The 26,059-nt window shown below is 41.8% G+C and overlaps 1 protein-coding gene across 9 annotated transcripts in view; it reads left to right on the top strand.

Moving 5' to 3' along the window:
• The window catches only part of ELMO1 (engulfment and cell motility 1), a 501,394-nt gene that overhangs the window by 139,018 nt on the left and 336,317 nt on the right, over positions 1–26,059 (top strand). For all 9 annotated transcript variants that reach the window (XM_019655709.1, XM_019655707.1, XM_019655702.1 and 6 more), the window contains 3 exons: positions 3,813–3,863; positions 14,594–14,763; positions 23,364–23,399. In XM_019655709.1, coding sequence (XP_019511254.1) covers positions 3,813–3,863; positions 14,594–14,763; positions 23,364–23,399 — 257 coding nt within the window. The remainder of the gene's footprint in view (positions 1–3,812; positions 3,864–14,593; positions 14,764–23,363; positions 23,400–26,059) is intronic.

Genomic DNA, 26,059 nt, shown 5'->3' on the forward strand with positions numbered 1-26,059 from the left:
GCAGAAGTCTTCAGAGCCATGTTGGTCTGCTGAGGGGAGAGGTGCACATTTGCTAATTCTCTTCTGCTGGATATGAGCTACTGACTCTAGTCTTAGATTTAGGATAACGTAGATCACAGCATTATTTTTACTGATCAGATTACATATGGAGATTAGCTAAAAACGAGGGTATGCAGCAATGTACTTTTTGGATGTTATTTTTGCTCTTAGTAATAATAAAACAGCTAACTTCTTTTCTGGAGTGTTTGCAATGTGCCAGACACTGTTTTAAGCACTTTAAATGGATTACGTCATTTAATCCTCCGAACAACCTTAGGAAACGGACACTATCCCCGTTTAATACCCGAAGAAGCTGGTGCAAAGCGCAGCGCTGTCACTTGTAGCAGATTCTCTAGGTAGGAAGTAAAATGTGAGCCAAAGAAAGCGCAAAGTGGGGACCCTACTCTTAAGCAATGCTGTGCTCCGCCCGTGTGGAATTTAAGAAATCAGAGCAAGTCCAAGCCCTTTCCTTTGTTAACCGAGTAGAGATTCCCAGGATCGCTTTCCTTCATGAGCAAAAGGTGACGTCCTGATAGGCTCCAGTCTCTGAAGCGGAGGTCGACCCTTGCTTTTCTCTTTAAGTTTGAGCTACCTTCCTGCCAGGACCTTCAAGTCTATAAGGCATATATTAGTAGCTCTTTTACGTATCCTTTTTTATTCCCAAATCCAAAACACTGATTAAACACACTTTTTTTAGGAGACAGGAAGAGAGGGAAGGCACGCGAGCCGCCGACTGAGAAGGCCCAGGCAGGATGGCTGCTGCTGTCTGTGTGACAGCCCGTTGCTCCCACTCCCCAGCCTTTCCTACGCCAGGCACAGCCCCTGTGTCACCTCCGGTTCTTCCTACATTCTCTAAGCAATGCCTTCTTCTCATGTTAGGGAACAGAAAAGTTAGATCAGAGTGGCGGGTGGGAGGCAGAGTGCAGAGCGGGAATTCGAAGCCTGCCCTGCCTGTCAGTGGTTTTAATATTGCTTTTGTTTAAAACAAACAACCCTCGAGACCCTTTCTTCAAAGAGCTTGTACTTGGATCTCAGAAAGTGAGGAGTCAACATGGGGGGGTCTGGAGGCCACCTGCTTCATTTCACCCCAAACTTCTACCCGGTGCCCAGGCCCTGTGGGCACCACAGGGAACCCCTGGGAACCTGCAGAGCGTGTGCTGACACCACTCTTACGTCTTTGTATGTTGACCAGTTGATGAACTCACTCCTCTAGGGACAAATGCAAGACCTAGGCCTTCTTACCTTTTCTGACAAGATAGAACACAGACCCTGGCGTCTTATCCTCCCTCCCCCTCCATGGGTTTGAGTTCTCCGTTTTTCCTCCATGATGCTGGGCAAATAACTCATCCTCTCGTCGGCTTCATTCCTTTAAAACGGGCAAGTCCAGTTCTCACAAATATTAATCAGTCAAATTAAAGAAGAAAAAAAAAAGACAACTCATTCTTGAAAAGGTGAAAATGTAAAATTTAGAAACATAACTAGAACCATGAGGAGACTGTTTACCAACAAGTTCAGTGATTATTTCGGATCTGGAACTTGGTTTTCTTTTTTTGTAGTGATAAGAATAGTGCAGTACTAGGAAAAATTCTGGAAAAAGCAGTCAATTTTACTTTTAAATGAGAATCTGGTGTTTCTGTATTTTATTGTTTCATAAGTGTTTTGGGGGAAAAAATGGGCAGAGTTATTATGATGGTTAAATAAGCATTACAATGAAAAACAAATACCCTCAGCCTAGTGTCTTTCAGCACGTCAGTTTATTGCTATTATTAGGAATGCCTCATCCCCGTTCCATATTTCCAAAAAGAGAGATCATTGCCAAATCCCCCTGGCCTCTTATACTCTCAGGGCCTCGTTCTCTACTTGATTCGTTATTTGGGAAGAAGAAACTTCCTTTAATCCTCTTGGAAAGGAACGTGCTTTCGGTCTTACCTCAACGGGTGTGCTAATCTGAGGGTCCAGGAGCTGTCTGCTGGTTCGCACGCTGAGCCTCGTTCTCCGTAATTACTAATAAATGTGTGACTTTTTCTTCTTCTCTCTTATTGCTCAACTCATTTAGACACCGAGCAGGAAAGATGTATGCTGTGTACTCAACATCCTTACTATTCTGTAATTAGCATTTGCTGTCTTCCTCTCCCAATCTCAGAGAGTCAGAATTCTAGAGTTGAAGTCGCTGAAGTTTATTTCACCATCTCGTATGTGGGCCTGGCGCCAGCTGGTCCTTCAGCCCTTGACTGCACACTTCTGGTAATGAGGAGCCTACTTTCTAAAGAGGCCGGTCGCCCGGGGGAATGCTCTAGCTGGGGCTGGAATTGCCCAAGGATGGTCTGAGTCCGGGATGTTGAGCTTTCAGGCCTATCTGTATTCGTTGTAAATGTTCAGATTAGGTTTTTTGGGGGAGAGGGTGTTGGCCTGCAGACTGCTCTCTTTCAGGTAGGTCTTTTAGAAAATTCATTTTCCAACCATTAGTTAGACTTGGCTGAGGGAGAAAACCAGTGTTCTGTGTGTCTTTGACATCTCATCCTGAGAAATCCCCACCACCTCGGTGTGTCTGCTGCATCCTGAGCAGATTCCAGCTGTGGTTTGTCTTACATGGTGCAGGAGGCTGATCCCCAAAGCCTTTGGTTTACCTCCTGGCTTCATGCTCCGGGGAGGCGGTGGGGGGGTGATGCAGAGCTGTGACTCCCAGAAGTTCACCCGCTGCACGCTGAGGGTGGTGTGGACTCTGGTGGCAGAAACTAAAACTGCCCATGAAATTCTACGTCCAGTGCCAAAGATGCTAAGTGACCGCTTGGAAACGCTCGCCCCAAATAATGCTTGCCAAATGCAGACAGACTGAATTGGGATCTGCTCATTTCTGCGATTTGTGCTTCACTTTAAGGCAACCCATAATGGGAGCCAGCAAATGTGAAGAAACCAAGCACCTTAATAACCTTTAAAAAAAAATAACAGCGTTATTGAGATATAATTCACATTCCCCCAAATTCACCTTTTTGAAGTGTTCGATCCAGCGGTTTTCAGTATAATCGTAGATTTGCGAAGCCATCGCCACAGTCAATTTTAGAATATTTTCATCACCCAGAAAAGAAATGCTGTACCCATGAGCCCTCACTCCCCGTTCCGCCGCCCCTCACCTTTGCAAACCCCTGTGGATTTGCCTATTCTGGACATCTCATAGAATGGGCTCCTACAATGTGTGTCCTGTTTGTCTGGGTCCTCTCACTTAGTATAATATAATGTTTTCAAGGTATATCCATGTTGTAGCATGTATCAGTTCTTCCTTCCTTTTAATGGCCTAGTAATATTCCACTGAATGAGCACGCCACGTTTTGTTGGTCCATTCCTCGGCTGAGCAATTCAGGTTGTCTCCACCGCTTGGCTATTATGACTACTGTTTCTATGAATATTTATGGACAGATTTTTGTGTGGACGTATGTTTTTAGTTCTCTTGGGTATATATGCAAGAGTGGAATTCCTAGGTCCTAATCCCTTAATAACCTTTCAAAATTGTTTTTTTTAATTTGCGATTCTTGGGGCCCACATTCCTATTCTTTCGATCTATTTTCACTTCCTCTGTGCCGAATGCTGTCTCTGACTTGATATGAAGTTAACACATCTGGGATCCAGTTTTAAGTTCTTGGTAGAAATAACTAAAAATTGCTCAAGTGAGAATAAACTGAATCACAAGAATGCTTATTATTTGCCTTTGTTCTCTTCTTTACCCCGCTTCTTCTACTTGAAAATTGACGAAGTTTTCTTTTTTTTTTCTTTTTCAGAATCGCAGTGAAATAAAAAATGGCACTATCCTTCGATTAACCATATCTCCAGTAAGTTGACCTTAGTCTGTAGCTTCCTAGGAAACGCTTTGACCTCCAGTTCTATATGTGATTACGGATATTAAGTTTTGAAGATGACTTCAGTGCAAAACGGAAGGTCTCCGGAGTGTCCTCCCATGAGGGTTCCGGATGGTCACGAATGCCCCTTCTTGTATTCCCCAGCACAGAGGAGGCGGCCTTTGTTCCAGGTTAAGTGCAAGTAAGGTGACGTTAAGATTTTACCTTGGTGGTCATCTCAACAGTTCTCATGTCGCAGATGGGACAGCTCAGCTATACCGATTGCTTTTACCCACCTGCCCACACACCCACCTTATGCTATCAGAGCAAATTCACACATCAAAGCAAGCAAAACCAAGGATAGCCTATGACTTCCCTTTAAAGTCAGGGAGTGTGTGGAGTGCATGTGTGTGTCTGTCTGTGTGTGTCTAGTTTTGGTCAGTTATTATAACAGTTCATAAAAATATAGTTTAAGAAATGTTTGCCACTTCTGCTGTTTCACTGACAGCTAATTCTAGATAAAAAACACTTTAAAGTCTTCCAAATAAAAACTGCTAAGCAAAATGCTGTCGAAAATTTAAACTGCTCTCGCTGACTATGTTGCTTATATTTATCTTTCTTACTTGTAGGTACTTTAGGTAGTACCATTAACATATTTAAATGATATTATATCACAGCGCATTTTATTGCTTTCCTAAAAAAAAATCTGCACAAAATACACCAAGTGTCACTATTTTCACTCTGCATATGTGATGAAAACTATGTCTAACTCTCATTTTCAGTTTCTACTGAAGCCATGTGGTAGGCTAAAAATAAATTTAAAAATTGGGAAAAGCATCTGGCTAAGATTAAATTGTGGGTTCTGTGACGGCCACAAATTCTTCTTGTTGAAAATTATATTAGAGAGGCTTAAAAACTCCTAAACATTTTACCCAATATCATCTTGAACCTAAACACAGTGATGAGCTCAGGAGAATGCGTTGCTGGGATTGACCTTCTTTTCCACTTAATGGTAATTATAATTCATACTCATTTTTCAATGGCTGCATGATGAGCTGAGACATTTTTGTCTGACTTAGCACCAATCTCCTTACTTTAGTCAGCAAGAATGAATGTTAATTTGACCTTCAGAGACCATGATTTCACTTGGTTTTTGTAGGTCCTATTTATCCTGCTAAAATTACTCATCTGCTTGCTGGGCAGAAAGAGCACGCCTCGCCCTTTGCTGCGTTGTAGAATTAGAAAGGCTCAGTTTGGTTTGGTTTTGCTTTTAAATCTAGGCCTTCTCTCAGCCAAAGAAGAAGTCAGTTCTCTTTTCTATTGCCATGGGTTCATGAACAAACTTTCCACAGTGCTACGCCACTCCTTGAGAGAAGGCTCGGTGTCTGGCAGAGTGAAATTTTTCCCGGGAAGTGAACATTCTAACACTGTGGCATGACTTGGCACCTTCAGGGACAATGGAGTTTGTCCTATCTAGGTAGTGACCTTCACATTCCCAGCACAATGAATGGACAGGTGTGGAAGCCAGTGGACAGGCAGTATGATAAGATAGAGGCCACCTTTTACAAAAGACTGGTTGACATTTTGTAAAGAATGGCGGTCCCCAAACCTGAATCATTGGTGGAGCTTTAAAAATGCTGATGCCTGGGCCTTTAATAACAGGCTGAATTATGATCGCTAGGAGTGGGGTCCAGGAATCTGACTTTTTAAGAAAGCACTTTATGGTTTGACTGTAGCCACAGTGTCTAGAATTGGAAATTATTCTATAAGCAAGATTTTTGGATTTGTAAACCTCACTTGTTACTGGTAGATTATGTTTTATTATTTTGTGTTTAACTGAAAAAATATGGGTCAACATATGCTAACTCGTTCACTTTTTACGTACACATGAAAATATGTTTAAAAATAACTGTCACCATCGAATTTGCTAGGAAGTGTTAGAGTACCATGAAGAAACTAGCAAATGGTGTTATACTAGCTTTTACAGTCCCTTCACGCACCTCAGCTGAATTCTCTCTGTAGCCAGACAAGAACACACACCCACATGTGTGTACATGCACATGCACAAACTCTGTTTTAGGTAAGTGCAGTTGTGCCAAGTTTTATCTTCACTCTATCAAAGGTGGTGTTTTTGTTGATTTTTGTTGGTGAGTTTGTTTTCTGCCTTCCTCTATCATAAAACAACCCTTACTGGATTGTTCCTAGCAAAATAGGGTATTGATAAGAGATCTGAAAAAACAACCTGCATCATTATTCTTATAAGAGCCCTTACACTTGGTTAAATGGTCCTCTACTGTAATGCATGTCTTTAGATAATATCTCTAGTGGCCATATTAAACACGCACGACTTTCAGGTGTCATGTGTTTATCCATCTATCCAGTATCATGAAAATATAGCCATGAACATGACCAGGAAATGTGTGCAAATGTGTGTGAGTGTTTGAGCAATTCAGGGTTTGGGGAGTTTCTGATCGTACCCCTAAGGAGTATTCCCTTCTACCTGCCATGGGAATAATAGCTGTGGAAATTGAATCTGAGGTCACATGTTGCCTGAAGCATAGTTTAAATAAATTTTGGCTACTGTTCCTATTAGAGGATGCTTGGGTTGCCAGGCCATCGTTTTTACTTTCCTGAAATTTTGTTTTAGAAAGCACTTACAATGGATCTGTTTGTAGTCTTGGAGTATGGAAAACCTTTCTAAGTAGGACACAAAACCCAGAAGCCACACACACACACACACAAAATTGATAAACTTTACTACCAAAAAATAGAAACTGGCCCCCAAAAGCTTTATGCTTGGAAAGAATTCCAGAAACAAAATCAAAAACAGAAAATTAGAAAAAAAAACAGTTGGCAATATGCATGATAGAGGACTAATTCCTCAACTTGCTGGGTCCCTTATGAATAAATAAACAGATTTCCCTGAAAACATATGGCCAAATGTGTAAGCAAAAATAGTCAGTATATCTGTATATATCTCATCTCTGTTGATCTATATATCTATTTTATTTTGGCAGCAGAGCCAAGAGATAGATAGATAGATAGATTGATAGATCGATAGATAGATAGATTTTATATTATATATATATATATATATATATATATATATATAGTGACAGAGAGACAGAGAGACAGAAAGATAGCTATAGATCTGTAGATATATGGATTGATACAGATATAGGTTTATATATAGATATAGATATAGATATAGATATATAGGTATACAGAGGGTGCCAAAAAATGTATACACATTTTAAAAAAGGTAAAAACTATTAAAATTGTAATAATATATACCGATAACAAAAGATAAATGCAAGGCATGTGTGTACATTGTTTTAGCACCCCCGGTAGATATGTAGATACAGATATATATGAAAGAAGAAACTCAGTCTCTCTCTTAAAACAGATGAAAATCGCCATTCCTAGATAATCAAGTTTTGAGTCAGGATGCTGCAGTGTTGAGAGTATGAATTGATACAGACTCGTTGGAGGGCAATTTAGCTGCGTCCACCCAAGTTTAGAATACATATGTCTTTGTCCTGCTGGGAATTTATCCAATAGCTAGACTCACAAAAGCACTGCAGGACACACACACACACACACACACACGCACATACACACACACACCCCACAGGGCTGTCTGCATCATTGCTTTTAGTAATCAAAATCTGGATATCTGTTAACTGTCTGTCAGTTGGGAGCAGTTAAGTGCATTAGGTAACATCCATGTGATAGAGCACTGTGCAGCCATTAACAAGAACGTGGGCTGTGCTTGCCCGGAGATACCACTGAAGTGTATTGTTTAGTGTGAAAGCAGGCTGCAGAACACTTTGTGTAGAGTAACTCCAGGTAGGTACATGGAAAGGAGGTGTATCTATGTTGACTAAAGGATAAAAATCATTCTCCAGGGATAACATGTGACAGCTAACATTGGGTTAACTTTGTTTTTCATTTTACAACTTCTGGTAGTCCTTACGTATTTTTATACCATGTGGCTTGGATTACTTTTAATTAAACAGACATGCAAACAAATATCATAAGGTCACTATACTATACAAGAGGCTAATCATAACGTTCTATGCTAAAAACATTTTAATATTCCAAACTCTTAGATTTTTTTGTTTTCTAATATATTTTTTAAATTTTTCGATTACAGTTGATATACAGTATGATATTCATTTCACAACTGTCTAATCACTCTTTGTAAAAAAACTATTAGATTCTTAAGTGCCCTTTTATATACGAGCCGAATTCTTCTTGCCCATTTTTTTGGCCCGAGTGGACATGGTGTGTTGGACTGCTCCTCGAGTGTCCCCTGTTGCTTGGTCAGCTCTAAGCGCGATGCCCCTTTCTGCTTTCTCGTGTTTAGGGACCCGGTAGTAGAAGCATCTAGGTAAGAGGACCTGTCACGCTGATTTTCGGGGCTAGTTACTTTGGCAAAAAGAAAAATGGTGTTATTTCAGCCACTCTGTAAATTCAGGTTACCAGAGGTTCTTAGCAATAAGGCCATTAACAATTTTTGGCACCAATTTTTATCTACTGACTTGAGAAAATAAAAAAGGGTTGTAAAATGTCTGGAGTTCAATTTCTTGCCATTACTCTATAAGCTTAACTTAGAGAGAAGAAGCCAGCACAGGCTTTCAGGCAGAAGAGTGAAAAGGTCACTCTGACTGCTGCCCAAGAACAGATCACAGGGGTGACAAGGGGACAGGTTAGGAGTTTATTACAGCAGTCCTGGCAGGAGATGAAGATGGTGTGGGCTGCCTGTGGTGTCTGATGTGTAGTAGATCCAAAGGCCTGTTTTGGACAGCAAGGCCCTGGGGCTGCCTGGTGGGTTGGATATGGTGCTCCTGGAGGGAAGGTGTCACCATGTCCCTGGTGTTTGGGCAAGGGAAAATGAAGAGTTTGAGAGGCCTGCTCTGTGTCCCTGAGGACATGCCAGCCAGGCAGTTATGTATGTGTGTTGGGCGGCCGTCACCAGGCACATGGCACAGAGAGCCATGGGCTGGATGAAGTCGCCACAGAGAAGGTAGAGTCTTGGGCGCACTCTCAGGTTTACAAGGAGGAGCTGGCCAAGAAGCCAAGAGAAGAGAGTGTTTCAAAGAGGTGGCAGAAATTAGGTGTGTCGAAGGCTGCCGAGATGATGAGGAGAATGAGCTAGGAAAGCGACCCCTGGACCTGCCACCTAGAGGTATGGACAGCGTCATGGGGACACTCTCCGTGTAAGGGTAAGGATGGAGACATCACTGGGGTGGGAGAAGAGAGAATGTGAGGTGAAGTGAGACAGCAACTTAGAGTCACTTGAGTCCAGAATTTTACTGAGAATGGGAGCAGTGAAGTGAGGGCATGGCTGGAGGGGAATTGGGTCAGCGGATGTTTGCACATTTTTGTTTGTTTGTTTTTTATGACAAGAACTATTGGAGATTTCTGCAGCTGGAAATGATCCCCTGCAGAGAGAGTACCCAGTGATACAGGAGAAGGGGGGATAATTTAGAAGGAGAGTACTTGAGAGGGCCAGAGCAGAAGGGACACGGAGCAGCGGGAAGGACTGACGTTTGCTATGGAAACAGGGAACAAGGTGTGTCGTTCCAGGAAGAAGCAGAGCGTGGGTTAGAGGTGTCAGCTGTGCTCCTGGAAGCAGGAAGATGGAGGGAACCCTGGCTGATTGCTTTGATTGCTTTATTAAGACGTGAGGCAGGACCCCCAGTGTGGGGGGAGCGGGGGCAGGGGGAAATGAAAGGGTAGGGGAGTTTAAGGAGAGAAAAAGGTGTGAAGGAGGCATTTTGGAGGGACATAGCAAACATTCTAGGAAAGTGTAGTTGGATCGCTGGGCAATATTTGAAAATACTTATATATGTGAAACTTGTGAACCCAAGGACTTTTTAGACGACGTCTTAATTGGTTTCATGGACCCGGAACCATACTGGAAGTTTCTTTGGGATAATTCTAATTAGGACCTTTAAGAACACAGATGGTAAATACTTGAGACAGGTGACCAGTACCCCTTTCTCTGCCCACCGCTGATGCCCTGGGAGGCCGGTTCCCTCTGAGCCTGGAACAGACCTTCTCAGCCTAGGACGCTAAGCAGCCACATCCAGCTGAGTGTCTCAGGACGAAACGTGTTTTCTATTCTTAGAACAATACCGGAACACAAAACTTACTCATATTCTGACACAATCATCCCACAACTACTAGACACTTTTAATTTGAGCTAACTACTTGAAAAATAAGAACTAAGACTATTTTATTTTTTAATGGTATTGGTTCCCCCTGCCCCAAATATAAAACCATTGCAGAATCCTGGAAAACTTGAAGAGTGAAGCTTGCCACAAAGAAAATTATGCAGAATATTGCAATTCATAAATCACCATGAGTCTTATCTTCATTTGTTTCCTTTGGTTGTTCTCATGAAAACATATGTACGTATGTGTTTATATATGTTTATTTATTCATTCATTTAGTGGAATTTTTTTTCTGAACTGATAAATGCCCGGCACTGTTCTAGGTACTGGGAATAAAGTGGGGAGCAAGTCTGACAAATTTGTTCTTCTCCTGAGTTTGCACTCTAGTGGATACACACACACTTGTACACATACACCCCTGCCCACAAACACTAAGCTATATTTCCATCCTGGACTTTCTCCTAATCGTCCGTGGTGAGGATGTGCTCATGCCATCTTATACTCTCTGAAAGTTTCACTTTTCATCCCGCATTCTATCTCAGCTTGTGACCACATCATGGATGTTGAACCATTGTCCTACAGTTGAACGTTGTGCTTGAGTAGAAACGCTCTTCTCAGTGCTCCAAGGGAGCCACGCGTCTGGCTCCAGCACTTAAATGCGTCCTTTCGGTGCGGGAAGCGCATCACCAGCCAGGATCCCTCCTGCTCTGCTGCCCACGAACCCCAGACCACCTGGACCAGTCGGCTCCTCCGTTCTCACCTCATTCCACGTTCCCCTTGCCTACAACCGCAGACACACCGGTCCTCTCTCTGTCCCTCTGGATGTCCCAGGCTCGTTCTCCTGTTCTTCCTTTGCACTAACCCTACCTGCTGCCCAGAAATCAACCTTCTCCTTCCCCAATGGGGTTGGCTTCTTGTCAATCAGATCTCTGCATAAATGTCAATTCCTCAGGCTGCTTGTCCCTGAAAACTGAACCATCATAAAAAGCCACCAGTTACTCTCTTATCACATTCCCCCATTTAGGTTATGCTATAAAACTCACCAATATTTAACTTCTTGTTGTTAGCTTGTTTTATCTTTCATCCCCGCCCCTGGGATGTAAGCCCCAAGAGGGTGAGAACCTTGGCTGTCTTGTCTGTGGCTCAATCCCACATGTGCCCGGACAGTGTCTAGCTCAGCGTACACTTTCAGAAGCATTTGTTCAATCAGCAAGTGAGGCTTCTGTCTTGGATTTTGAAGGGACATAGCTTGGAAATAGATAACTGTAAAGATTTGTCTGAATATAGGCCAAGTCAAATTATAGCAGAGTAACCAAAAAAGGTAGGTTTTAATATTTTAATAATAAATTATTTTAATAATAAAACTTTTGTTCACATATTTTTTTATAATAAGAGTTTCATATCCACATTAATTCGAAATTAAAGAAGGTAAAAAGAAAACATGTCAAGTTCCATCTAGAAAAACAATGTCCCAGAAGTTTGATGTAATATTTTGGTCGGGGCTCACATCAGGGATGAACATGTATGGGGCACCTTTTCCGGGCAGACTCTGTGATGAGTGTCTCTGCCCACCTGAGAAGCAGCCTGTGACTGTGGGTTGGAGGGAACTTCAAATGTGACCTCATCACAGTTTGTCAGTGTACCGATGGGGAAAATGAGGCTAGAGAGGTTAAGAGAAGTTCACTGAGACGCCCTTGCAGAGATGGAGGAAGTCCCACGTTCTCACTCCTAGTTCTGGGAGCCTTTCACCACTGCCCACCCAGCTTGCCACGATGCTCCCGTCCTCACAAACAATGCGTCCCCTCCAGCGGTTTACTTATGTCTCGAAACCAAAAGGAAAACTCAACCACTAGCAAACACCGCGGGAACTCTACATTTTGATGAAGAGTTGACTCCTTAGTTGGCACCCCGAGTTAGCACCCAGGGAAGGAGGATGCTCTGTCTTGAAGGATAAGGGAACATCACCATGACTTATTTCCCTTAGCATAATACCCTCTGGGTCCACCCGTGTTATCTCAAATGGCACGGTTTCATTCTTCTTCATGGCTGAGTAATATTCCATTTTATGTATGTACCGCCTCTTTTTTATCCAATCATCTATCAGTGGACACTTACGTTGCTTCAATTCCTTGGCTATTGTAAAAAGTGCTGCAATGAACATAGGGGTGCATATAGCTTTTTGAATTAGTGTTTTGGATTTCTTCGGATAAATAACCCAGAAGTGGAATTGCTGAGTTCACTTTGTAAGGTATATAAATGTCTAATCACTATGTTGTACACCTAAAACTAATATAATATTGTGTGTCAACTGTAATTGAAAAATCAATTAAAAACAAAACAAAACACCACTACTGAAGAAGACTAGGTGGCGATTAGAAGATAGATCAGAGCCCGTGTGCCCAGTGGGGCAGGCTGCGCATTCTGTTCTCACTGAGACACTGTCCTCAGTGCTTTAGGGCAGTGCTTCTTAGTGTGTGATTCTGGGACCAGCAGCAGCAGCTCCTGGGAACTTGTTAAACATACAATTTTGGGGACCCCATCCCAGACCTACAGAACTAAAGACTCTAGGTGAGGCCCAGGAACCTGTGTTTTATAAGGTGGACATGTGGTTCTCATGCATGCAACAATTTGAGATGCACTGCTTTAGAGCCTGTTGTCCAGAGTCCAGATGCCCAGGTTCTGTCTCAGCTGCAGCATTGACAAAGCTGTGTGACCTCGGGCAAGTTACTTAACTTATCTGAAGTTCAGTTTCCCTTGTAAAATGAAGAGGACAAAAGTCCCTACCTGAGAGGACTGTTGTGCAGATTAAATGAAGTCCTTCATGAAGGTACTTAGAACAGTGGCTCCAAAGGGCTAGGTAACTGTTTTTATCACTAGTAGGAAGAGCACCGAACAATGTTCGCTAACATTAATAATGCCAATGAAATAATTTTTGAGTATTCATTATCATCCTAACATCTCCAGTCAATGCAGACTTCCTGCTTGGAGAAAAATATATTTTTCAAGGAATTCAAAGTGATTCATGTGGGTTAAATATGGTATGTTAATGTTATATATCTATTTGAAAATTTGAGGGAACAGTATATCTTTGAACATTTAAAAGATAAATACAGTGATTCTCGCTCAGTTCTCTGTTCTCCCTTTTAAAAATATGGGATTAAGGGTTTGAGCGATTTGTCAGGTAACTGGAGACCAGTGAGTGAGTAGGGAGGGTTCTCTTTCTCCTTTCTTCTTCTTCTTTCTAGCTTCTGATGCAAAGTGTCAGTTTTGGGTTATAATAACACGGGGTGTCACAGTCTCTGAGCTAGGGGCAGGGTTTCCTCTGTTGTGGTTCCTGAAGAATCGCATTGGTCTCCCTGGCGAATCCCATTCTGTCCCCGAGGTCACTTCCAGGTGACAGGAGAGAGCTGAGCTGTGGCTGTGGAGCCTCTGGGGTGGGGTCCCTTTGCTCTCAGTCCCTCTGTGGGTTCCCTCCTTCCACTGAGCAATCTCTACACTGTTACAGTTCACGTGGGCTCCTCACCTATTTCCCATCAGTTTCTGTTCAGGAAAAGATACTCATTGTTGGGGGTCAAACACCCCACTGTCCCCTTTCTCTGAAATAGAACAGTTTCAAAGAAGAAAGCAGGTGCCTGAGAAGGAGACGATGAGGATGGTGGAGTGCTTCAACCCTTGATTGAAGTTTTGAGTTAAATAATAACTACAGCAGATGTTCAGTTGTTTCTGCTAAGCAAAAACACAGGCAGAAAAATTTGATATTTTCTTTTTCTTCCTGTTTACCCCAAACGAAAGATAGAGATGAAAAGCTTTACTGGGTGAAGCAGAAATACAGATGACAAGTTGTTATCCAGAAGTTCAGCTCGTCCCATAAATTTCCATCTCTCCCTGCCCTGCACGTGGAAGCCAAGTGCAAATGCCTTAAAAAGATGTTCTAGTTCTAGGCAAAGCTGTTAATTTGGTTTCCTAATTATTTTGTTATAAAATCACATAGTAAGTAGCGAATGTATGGGAAACACATGTTGTTGAAAGCAGTGACACTTACAAGCATCATTGTCTGTGCTGGAAGATTGTCAGTTACCCAGAAAGATTGTTTGGGTGTCTCATGAAGCTTTTGAACACTGTGTGTAGGCAGTTATCACTCAGAGGGATTGACTGAATGGGTGAACATGCTGTATAAATTTGTGCAATTGCTTAACTAAGCAAAAAACTTTTTGTCATTCACAGATAAAAATTTTACTGAAAAGGTAAACATTTTCCCCTCCTCACTGCCCCGTCTTTTTTGTTTCTGGGGCTTTGCTGTTCTTGTGCTCTTGCTTTTCCAAGAGATGGAAAAACGAGCCCCATCAAAAGGACGCAACAGATTCTCATCATGAAATTAACAGACGTGGCCTGATGGGGGAAACCTGCCCGCGACGTGCAGGACGCATATAGTTGTGTGTTTTGGGGCGCTGTGTCTTTGTCTTTCAGTGAATGAAACATGAACCTTTTTGTGTGCTTTTGTTTCCTCCATGAACACCCTTCCCTGTGTCTTTCGCCTGTAAGGCTCAGAATGCCCAGCAGCTCCATGAACGAATCCAGTCGTCGAGTATGGATGCCAAGCTGGAAGCGCTGAAGAACTTGGCCAACCTCTCCCGGGACATCACGTTCGCCCAGGAGTTTATAAATCTGGACGGCATCTCCCTCCTCACCCAGATGGTGGAAAGCGGCACCGAGTAAGCACCTTTGATCCAGATTTCCAATCTGGGCTCTTCTTCCCAGCATTCTGGGAATTTGTCACGTATACTTGCAATTTCTAGTTTTAAAGACCAGAAATTGACTAGGCTCAGAAAAAAAAAAAATGGCTTTCAAGATAATGCTTGGGGAGTGGATTTGCAGTTTAAATATCACTACATCCTCCAACTAGCCAGTATCTAAGACAGGGTGGAATTCCGTAAGATACCTGAAATTTCAGATTTATGAGGAAAATATTAGGTCATTATTTTTAAGGGCTTTTCCAACACTAAAATTATAATTCTATAAAATATAAATCCCTTACATCCCTTGCTTAGCCCTAAGAAAAATTATTTTCCCTGACTTAGTTAAAAAGACAAACAAAAACACACTTAGAATACCTCCTGATAGTCTCAAAGTCTTAAACCAGGTCAAAATAGCATCCCTGAAGTAATATTTGAATATGAAATACATGTTCTTAATTATTTAAAATTAAATACAATAAACATTTACTAAATATCTATTGTATGCAAAAGAGTAGAAGTTGGGAAATTTTAAAAAGTTGTGGGCCTTGTCTTCCAAAACTGTAGGGAGGCAGAATTCGACTGAAGTGTAATCCCTCCTGAGGGCTCTGAATCTAGAGGTTGGGCCAGCTAGGTCCCAGGAGACGTACAGAGTGGGTATCCATGAGTGGCCTTGAAGGAGGTTGAGTGCCATCGTGAGCTTGAAAGGGATGGGCGTTTCTGACCGGGGTGCTCACCTTCTCAGGGGAGTGGTATAGCTCTCACATGTGTGGACAAGTGACTCCCCTGCCCACCGGGTGCCAGGGAAGTGTCCCCAGGAAACCGCTTGTTCCCATGTGGTCAGGTGCCACTGGCATAGACTATTAGAGCCTGTGGGTTAGAGCGTGAGCAGACACTGAGTCACTTAATTGCATTTGAATATGCTAAATCAGGGGTGTGCAGAGTTGAGGTAGATATTTATTAGGAAAGAGTACATATCATTGAGAATTGGGAATTTGGCCTTAAACCTGGGGCATTTAAATCTCTCTTCAGTACCCGGAGATTCGAAGATTGAACTGATAACGGTACATGTTAGAGACCTGTCTCAGCCCACTGCCTTCCTTCCTCCCTTCCCATCTCTGCCCACACTGGGCATTATTTGGCCTTTGCAGTTGGCCCTGGAGAAAAATTCTTTTTTTTTCTTGTTCAAAGAAAGGATATTTTATAACAGCAGGAATATCTCCCATACAAGAATGTTTTGTAGAGTTTGGAGTCGGGGGGTGGGGGGAGGGAGTCTTACCTCATAGACAAGTAGAGGAAATATCTAAGAGTGAATAGGGGGAAAACATCAAATCTAAGATGATCGGTAAGCAGGCGTGGGTGTCTAGAAAGGGTCAGTTATGGGCAGGGATCGTTTATTTTTTGGAATGATGACTAAAACTCTGCTCGCTCATGAAATTTTGAGCGAACGTCACCTTGAACTGGGGCAGGGAAACTCAAATTCTGGGTGCTTTCAGAATCCAAAGTAGTTGCTATAAATTGGAGTTGGAGCTTGAAAAAGCTCGAGGGAAGTTGAGTCCCAAATGGCTTGACCAAGGAAAAGGGGAAAGAAGGTTCTGTCTGTGTCGGAAGCTCCCGGCTGAAGTCCAGTGTGGGGTGTGTTAGAGCCCGCCTTCCTTGTTACTGGTGAGCAGGGGAGTGTGAGCTCTGATGACGAACACCTTCACCGGTGACTGTGGGTGACTTCCTGGGATTCCCACACATGGTTGGCCTTGCCCAGCACCCACCACTGCTTCTGGCCAGACACGGAGACCTACGGGGCTCTATCTCAGTCACATTTACAACGTGCAAAATGAAAAGGTGACAATGTTCCCACATCATTGATGTATCAAAAGCAATGTACAAGAGCCAGTTGTAAAGTAACCTGCTAAAATTAAGTGGTTCTGCCACAGGTACCTCGGTACCCAGGGCTGAAGCTTTGGCATATCCAGGATAACAGTGTATTAAAACTTCCAGACTTACCAGAATTGCAATCGTGACTATGATTACACTAGTAAATACACTGAAAGCAGGGGTCCGTGTGCTCTGCACCCTGAATAGAAGGCTAGGGCAGGGCTCTAGCACCTCTGGAGGCTGGCAGCTGTGTACCTTGACAATGAGGAAGAACGCATGCTAGGAGCTTCAGTGTGTCGCTCCTCATTATGTCTGTTCACTAGGGATGCCATAACAAAAGACAGCAGGCTGGGTAGCTTCAGTGGAAATGATTGTCTCACAGCGCTGGAGGCTGGAATCACGGTGTCAGCAGGTGGCTTTTTTCTTGGTTCTCTCTCCTTGATTTGCAGATGGCCACTTTCCCTCTGTGTCGTCACAGGGTCTTCCCTCTGTGTGCAGGCATCCTTAGTCGCTGTGTGTGTTCAAATTTCCTCTTCTTGTAAGGACACCAGTCAGAGTGGATTAGGACACACCCTAATGGTCTCATTTTAACTTAATCACCTCTTCTTTAAAGGCTATATCTCCAAATACTACCCCTTTCTGAGGTACTGGGGGTTGGGGATTCAATGTATGGATTTTGGGGGGAACATGATTCAACCCATAACACTCATCAAAGGGACACTACCACTTTGGCTTAAAACGAGAAAGAGTAAAAACTGATACTATGTATTTGTCTTGTCAACATTATCGCTTTTTACCTGGGCTTTACCCTATAACTCACCTTGACCTGGAACATGGCCCAAACGAGCCCTGTCCCTCAGATGGAGACTAGCGACCACATGAGAGAATGTCAATACTGAATGACTTTATGTGAGCCACAGTAATTGAATTCTTTTTTTTTTAAAAAGTATATTATACTCAACATAATACTTAATAATCTGTAATTCATAAGCCATCCCAATTTGTTACCCACAGCCAGATTTTAGGCAGATGAACAGGCCTCACGGCCTGACTTGAGGTGAGCTCTGTTTTGCATCTGCCTCTTACCCTTTCCCATCCACGCTGTCTTACGGGACAGCCATGGTTTCTCTCTGGGTCACCTTCTGTGCCCTCCTCGCCATTGTACAGAAGTTCAAAGTCATGCTGCTTTGGGGGAAGGAGGAAGGAAGGACTGGAGCTACTCAGCCTTCTGCCTTCCTTCGCTGGATTCTGCAACTTTCCTAAGAAGCTGCTCATTTGATCCCCAGCTATTGGTTTTTTTGTTTTTGTTTTTTTTCAGATCTTTTACTCATATTGAAAACAAAAGAGGAAGACATTTTTCTTATAAGGAAGCCTGGCTTCTTAATTAGACTTAGAGCAAGAGTTTAATTAATGAACAGGAAACGTTTGGAATAGAAATACACCAATGGAATAGGTCCTGCGATTTGGAAGGCATTTAGCCATGACCCTGGGCAGACCTCCAGCTGGGACAGGCAGAGGTTTCTAAGCAGGACCTATGGAAAGTTTAGGAAACACTGAAGAAGTGTAGCTGGAATTTGCTCCTTACTTTGAGCTCTAATGAGATTCAAAGATGACTGGGCTTCTTGTCATTACCCAAGGCTGAGCTTTTGAAGTGTCTCTCCAATGGGTACCAGGAGGGGCCGTGGGGCAAAATGGGCGACAAAGGACCAATGGGGAAGTGTCACCTTGGCAGAGCCCAGTGTTTAAAACCTGAATTTAATTTTTTGGTCCTGGTGGAATTTGGAAGTTGCGTTTCTAGTTTTAGCTTGAAAGGATGTGTGGAAGCAAATAAAGTTGTGGGGGAATTACGTGGCCCCAACCTGAGCAAAGGAATGGTGTCTGGTAGAGGACATTAAGGAATGGACAATGTTTAAAAAAATGCATGTTAAGAGATTTCTCAGAAATGATAGATTTTATTGTATTTGAATGAAAAAACACCACCACAAGAAAACGGTGCCTGCAGCTCCACATCCCACATAGCTTTTCTTCCTGTTTGAGTCAAAGACTGTGTCTGTGGCTCCGCCTCTGCGCACACAGACAATTAGACAGTTTAGCCTGTGTCCCTCCAGTCAGAGGAACAGGGGAACGTTTCCAAGAATGAAAGACCAGCATCTTTAGTGTTCCCTTCCCACTTGGCAAAATTACACCGTTGGCATATGAGTAAGCTGTTAGCACCACCCTGGGCAGAAAATTTAAGAATGAAAGGAGTTAACTTTGTGTATTTATCAAGAACTCAGTTCTTTTATTTTCAATTAGCTTTTCATCCTTAGTGCAAGAAAACATCATACTTATTGTTTAAAACATGAATCTGAAAAAGCAGGAGCAAGAAAATAAGAATCGTGTATAATCCGCTTTTCCAGACAAACATTTTTAACATTGTGGTGTATCGTTTTTGTGTATTCTTTTGGATACACAGACACTTGCACAGTCTTTACAAAGGTAGAATTATAATATTCATGTTCTTTGTAGCCTGCTTTTTATACGTAACAATATTTTTCTGTAATTCAGTATTCCCCTCATCATTTTTGTCTGCATGTTATTTCATTTTAAAAGTTTTGCTAAAGTTCAGATGATACACAGTATGACATAATCATTTGAAGGATGTGGCCAGATTAGTCAACCATCCCTCTGTTCTGGGACGTTTACAGTGTTTTCAGGTTTTTTTCCTGCTTATGCGCGTTCTCTAATCAGCCCTCCTTTTAGCAAAATCTTTGTGAAAATTTTAATTATTTTGTTGGGATACAATTCTTGACTCAGAGAATGTACACATTGCAAAGCTGTACACATTTCACAGCTTGCTGAAATGTGCTAATTTACTTTTGACCATTTGTGTACGAGTATGTCTGTTTCTAACACCCTGGCCCTACCAGGCTGGTGTTCCGTTAGGGATTCTAGCTTTTCTAAGAAAAACAGCAGTAGGCCATTTGAGGAGTTGTCACTAATCTGGGGAATACACAAGTACTTTTTATTTGCCTGGCTGAAGTCATTGCTCCAAAATTGGGCTGTATTAGGAACAGTGGAAAGAGTCTCACAGTTATTTAGACATATGCAAAGCCCCTTAAGTCATTGTCTTAAAAACAAACAACATTTGTTGTTTGATCAATCGTATAAATTACTAGTTCCCTCCCCATTCCGTCACACATATGACGCAGAAGAGGGTGTTGTGCTGTGTGTGTGTGTAGTTAAAATGGTTGTCATTATTCACTAACACTCGAACGGTTTCATAGTACATGTTCGTTATTCAAATCGTGTTCTCCTGGCCGGAATCAGGACGGCGGCTATTTCTTAAAAGCTGTAAAAATTGAGGTATGACTTGAATGAAGCACCCTGCATGATGCCTTGACTTTGCTGCTGCCTGGTACACACACTTGAGGATGGATTTGTAGGTTGTGTTCATTTAGCAAAGCGTGTATCATTTGAGTGCTGTGTTAGGCATAGGGGAGAGGTGTATGGAAAAATACAAAGTTGCCGATGACAACCTCAGACTATGTGGGACATTTTTTGAAAATTTGCCTTCGCATGAAAGATGAATTTGTTTTTTGAAAGTAACTTTGGTAACCTCCAAGGACACGGATTATCAGCTCTAGCTCCTGCTGCGGCTTCTGAGAATCCGGTGTCTCTTATAAGCCTGGGCTGTTGTGGAAGGGCCAGGCCAAATTGATCCGGACTCACCGCCAAGCCACTCAGTGCAGGTCACACCGTGCACACACCCTGCCCTTCACCTTGGAGGAGCTCCCCAGACTGTGTGATCTGTGGGCCCTGGCTGTGCCGGCTGCTGCGTCTCCCCAGCTCCCTCTGCCTGTTTCTGGGGCTTGCAGCCCTTCTGGGGCCCTGCCAGATATTTGCATCACAAGCGCCAAAGGGGCCCACCATCTTGGGCTTTGTCAGGGGCTGTGGGGCAGAACATTCCTTCAAGGGCATCCCCCTTCACCCCACTGCTCTTTGCTTTGTCTCCCTGTCTTTGCCCATCACTCTGGTAATGGAAATGAGAGGGGGTCAACACAGCCTGATTAAAGAGATTATCATCTGCTAGGGAGAAGAATGCCGTACCTCGGGCTGAAACGAGAGGCTTGTGGGCCACTCATCAGCCTTCCCAGAATCATTTGTTCTCCTGGCCAGGTTCCTTTTAAAAAATGGGTATTTTGAGAGATGCAGGGGGCAAAAGCCTCAGGAAAACAGACATCACAACAAAACGTCCTTCTCCTGCTTAGGCTCACTCTGACGTTGAGAAGCAAGAAGCACTGTGACCCATGACTCTGCACTGACTTTATCTCTGAACGCTGGTCAAGGAGAACTTTCCAAGGTCAGGCAGGGTCTGCCACAGGAGGTGGAGCACACAAAAACCCCAAGATGCCCAGGCCCAGGCCAGAAGGCTATTTTGAAAAATTGCAGTGATGCTTTATATGTCACACAAACACACATACACACGCTCCACAGGACAGTTTTGTTTGAAACAGTTCTGTTCAAAGATAAACTGAGGCATATTAAAATTGTAAAGAATTTATTCAAACAAAAATTGGTTAGAATCAGTCAGTGCCAAACTGCAAGTGGTTAGGGACTCTCTGCTCACTGGAGGCAGGGAAAGACTATTCTAGAGAAGAGGCGGAAGCAAAACAAGGACATTATTTGATTGGCTGTCGTTAAAGCCCAGCAGCTGTTTACGATTGGCTAAAACCTTGAGTCATCTACACGCTTAGATTTGGGTTTGCTTACATAGACCACCAAGGCATTAGGGCCACCTCAGTCTGCTGGTCTTGTTTGATTAAACAGTTACACATTTAATGGAAAGGTTACATGATCATGATTCACCTGTTATCCCAGTTATGCGTTTTAATGCAAAGATCTCACTCCAGGTAGCACCTTGCACCCAGTTGTCCTGTCTTTTTCTATCTCTTTCAACCTGAAACTATTCCTTAGTTGTTCCTTTTCTGTCATGACTTTGGTACTTTTAAAAGAATATGGGTTGGCCATGTTGTAGGATATCCTCCAATGTGGGTTTGTTAAAAAGTAATTCGTTAAAGGTAATTTTCAGGGAGTGATAAAAGCATGATTTTTAAGCAGATATAAAATGAACCCATGTTAAAAGAATTCATTTTACTCATGATCTGAGACAACCCAGGCACAATGTTTTAACCATTTCAAAGGAATTGTCAAAAGGGCACAAATTTATTTGGAGCCAAGGAATGTTGAAATGAATTGCAAGTGGAGACAAAACTGGTTTTTTACCTGCAGGAAGTCAATTAAATTACTAACAGACAGGACAAAATATACATATCTATCAGTTAGACAATAAGGCTGGAATCTGATACCCATAATAGTATGCCACATAAACATTGTATAATTTTCCATTGAAACACAATTTTTTTTCCTACAGTGTTATCCGATGTTGTCTCCTTTTAGACTCATATGTCTTTGGCTGGGATGTCACAGATGCTTGTGATGTCCCATTGCATCTTATTGATGACACATGATGTCTCTTTGTCTTATTAATGGTGTTGTCAACTGGCCAAAAAAATAACTCTCCAGAAAATACCCCAAAAGAGCAGTTTATTTTGGAAAAGAGAAAAGAAACGAGGTCACCCCAGGATTGTATGAATGCACTCTTGCCTGCCCGTGTTCCAACCAGCCGCCCACGTGTAAAAGCTGATCTTATGGTCAGCTAGATTTCTGAAGTGGATACATTTTATGTCATTGAAAATGTGAAGCTTAACTTTTTCTGAAGAGCCACATAATTCATCCCTATTTATTGAGTTACTTACTCTGTCTGTGCTTGCTGTTATAGTCGTGAGGCACAGTGCAGAGTCCCTGCTTTTAAGGAGCTGGAAGGACAGTGAGATGTCCTAAGTCATACAGCTGACGTGTCCTCGGCACATACAGACAAAGGCGCCACCCTCAGTCTGGTCAGCGAAGGGAAATCAGAGGTCGGGGGGCCTGCCAGAGGATCCTAGAATCCAGTGAGTTTAGAGTAGGAATTAGTTAGTTGGACAAGGAGGGGTAGGGTATTCAATACAGAGGGAAGAACATACCTAACGCCAGAGAGATTTGGCAGACTTGGGGAATGAAAAATGGTTCAGTAAGGTTAGCATCGCTTGTTTTCTTATCTTCTTGACTCTGGTAGTTTAGGAAGCATAATTGTTCTTTCTTGCAGGTAAGATTTGTCTATTGAACAGGTTTTTTTGCAGGTTACCATCCCAGGGTTCCATCTATTGTCCGAGACTATTGCAATGCCTTATGATATCTTCCTTCAGATTACCCAAGAAAGATAACTATGTCTTCCTTGTTGCGCATATACTTAAGAACAACCGGTCTAGTACTCTTTGGCTCCACTTTTTTCATTGAAAATATACCCGTTCTTATCTCTAGGGATGTTCCCTCATTGAACATATACCCGTTCTGAGTCAGAAGGAGTGCTCTTGTCACCTTTACTCATAAGTAAATGCAGGAGGTTGGTTACAGCAGTTTAACCCTTGTCTTTTGGTTGCTTCTTATCATGAGAGAACAACAATTTATTACTTTGAACAATGTTTTGAAATGAACAAAGTTTCTTTACTTCATGGCAGTTAAATCTTCCCTATATTTAATCCTGAGCTTTATTCACGACATGTACTTTGTGTAAAAAATCCTTGCTTCAAATATGTCACTTACATGATTTTCCTTGAATTTTGCAGCCGATACCAGAAATTGCAGAAGATCATGAAGCCTTGGTAAGAACTCATAACCCTTCCTCTCTACATAATTAAACCCTGTCCTCTGACTATATAACTGTGCATATAGATGTTTCGATTAAGTGATTTTTTATTTTATTTTTTTGCTTGCTGTTTGATGTTCTTATAAACAGCTTCTTTAAAAATGTATTTCTCTTTTCTTTCTGCTTTGGGGCGGAATGGGGTATTTTATGTTTGTAACCACAAAATGAGCCCGTCAGGATTGCTACCCTTCTAGAGCAAGCTAGGCATAATTTTATGTATTATATTCAACAGAAACTTTCTTTTTTTGTGGCCTCTGTGATGTTGAAAGTCAAAAGCCTTTGATTTTCTTCAATGGCTCAGTAAGAAAAAGCCCCACATTAAAAAAATATATTCAGGATTGAAGTATGGAATGAAAATTATTTACTTTGAGTCTGAGAAAGTACTCAGTCACCTCTTTTAAGTGTATTACAATGATAATTGTGTCTAGAGATCTAGAGATCTCAGAACTTCCTTCTTAGTTTTTCCTCCTCAGTGCCTTTCTTATCCACTAAACTAGGTAAGCCCAAATAGGGCCCAACAGAGCCTCTATAGCAGTAGGCTGAACAAATTTCCATTTTGCTCAGTTGTTAAGCAGGTAATTTCAGTTTGAGAAGGAAGGCCGAACAGCATCTGAACATGCACACCTTATTCCTTAAGCCTTCCAGGGAAATCCGGATCATTCTCAGTGTTTGATGCTTCCCCTACCCCTCCCACAGAGAAACATGTTAGTTGCAGGAAGTTTTTAGTTATTCATTGTAATAGAGCATAGAAAGCAATCTTGAGTTTTTAGGATAAGGCTTCTTAAATCTCATTTGATGTATATTTTTAATATGATAGAAGCATTTCATGGCAGTAGAAGCTACCTTTTATGAGTTTGCTCTGTCCTGGGTACTGTCTCAATATTTTCACTCATAACTCCTAATTCACACTTCTATCCATCACACAAGATTAGTAAAACTAGCACCATTTCCTTCATGCAGAAGTTAAAATCAGGTGGTAGAGGTGGGACTCAAACAGTTGTTTTTTTTTCCTCCAACAACATCATACAGCTTGCTAATGTAGAGGAATTTTGGGCTCTGAAGCCAAAATGATATCTTAAAATTTATCTGCCAATAGTTTTATTCTTTAGGTAAATAAGGATGTTCGAAGTGCGACTATGTGTGAACCATGATTTCACTTGATCAATCACAGACGAAATCAATGTTCAGGGCCCTGGTTCCTATAATGACATAGTAGCTTCTTCAGATTAAGTTTTGAGGCCACTATCACCCCGATGGCAAAACCCGACAAGGACAATACAGGAAATAAAAATTGTAGATCATCAGGTGAACAGAGTGGCAAAAATTCCCCAGCAATGTATCAACAAATGTAATCTAACAGCATATATAAAAGGATAATACTTTGTGGCCAACAAAGGTTTATTCCAGAAATGGTCTGAAAATCAGTCACTGTGATTCAGCATTTAGCAAAACAGGGAGAAAACCCAAGGAGAAAAATCATCTTAATAGATACAGAAAACAGATCCTAGATACAGAAAAAGCATTTCATAAAGTCCAACACCAACAACCTAGAAAATGAAAATTTTAAATTTCCATTTAAAAAGTCAAAACATCATAAAATCTTAGGGAGAAATTTAACAGGAAACATGCAATACCTGTTCACTGAAAAATAAATACATTGCTGAAAAAAATTAAAGACCTAAAAAAGTGGAGACTGTACCATTTTGTGGTTTGGAAGCTACAATATTGTTAAGATAGCAATTCTCCCCAAATTAATCTGTAGCTTCAATGTAATACAGTTAAAGAAATTACAAGCCAATTCTAAAACTTAAAGGAAATGCATAGGACCTAGAATAGCCAAAACAGCCTTGAAAAAAAACAACAGAGATCAACAAAGTTGGAGGATTTCATTAACTGACTTGAAGGCTTACTTCAAGTATATGTTGTCAGGGAATAGACAGGTCAACAGAATAAAATAAAGAGCACAGAATTGATCCACAGTTAAATGTTCAACAAAGGAGCCAAAAGAATGTTTGCTGACATAAGTCATGCTATTATTCTGAAGGCTAAAGCAATGTCCAAAGGGTGTTTTAGAAATCCATACATTTTGCCACAAACAAAAGAAAATACAGTTAAGTTGATAAGTTCTTGGAGCTGTGACAAAACATTGTAGAAGGAAACCAATTTTTTGTTAGTTGCTTTAAACAAGAGTTAAGTTCCTGTGGCATCTCATCAAAATAACGTTGAACTAAATGACATTACTTGAGGACGTACTATATGTGAAAAACACAAAGGGTGGGGCAGAGCTATATTAATACTGGCAATTAAGGGCGTATTCAGCATGATAGATTGATAGCTTTAAAAGTGGCCTTTATTTTCACCTGTCCCTTACTTCCGTTTTGGGCATGGCATCCAATGGAAACATTTGGAAGCACTATTCTTTTATAAAATTAGCAGCACATATTTCCATGCTTTGAGATAAGCTGCAATATATTGAAATGAAGATGGTCTCTACTGAGTTGATGAGAAACATTTATTTGAATCATTCCAGCACACATGGTGTGTTGGCTCTGATACATGCTCTCAACCAGCATATAAAGTTTGCAGTTGGCTTAATTTGTAGCAGTGAGTACAAAA

Source organism: Hipposideros armiger, unplaced genomic scaffold (genome assembly GCF_001890085.2).
Source record: "Hipposideros armiger isolate ML-2016 unplaced genomic scaffold, ASM189008v1 scaffold_244, whole genome shotgun sequence".
Classification (NCBI taxonomy): Eukaryota; Metazoa; Chordata; class Mammalia; order Chiroptera; family Hipposideridae; genus Hipposideros; species Hipposideros armiger.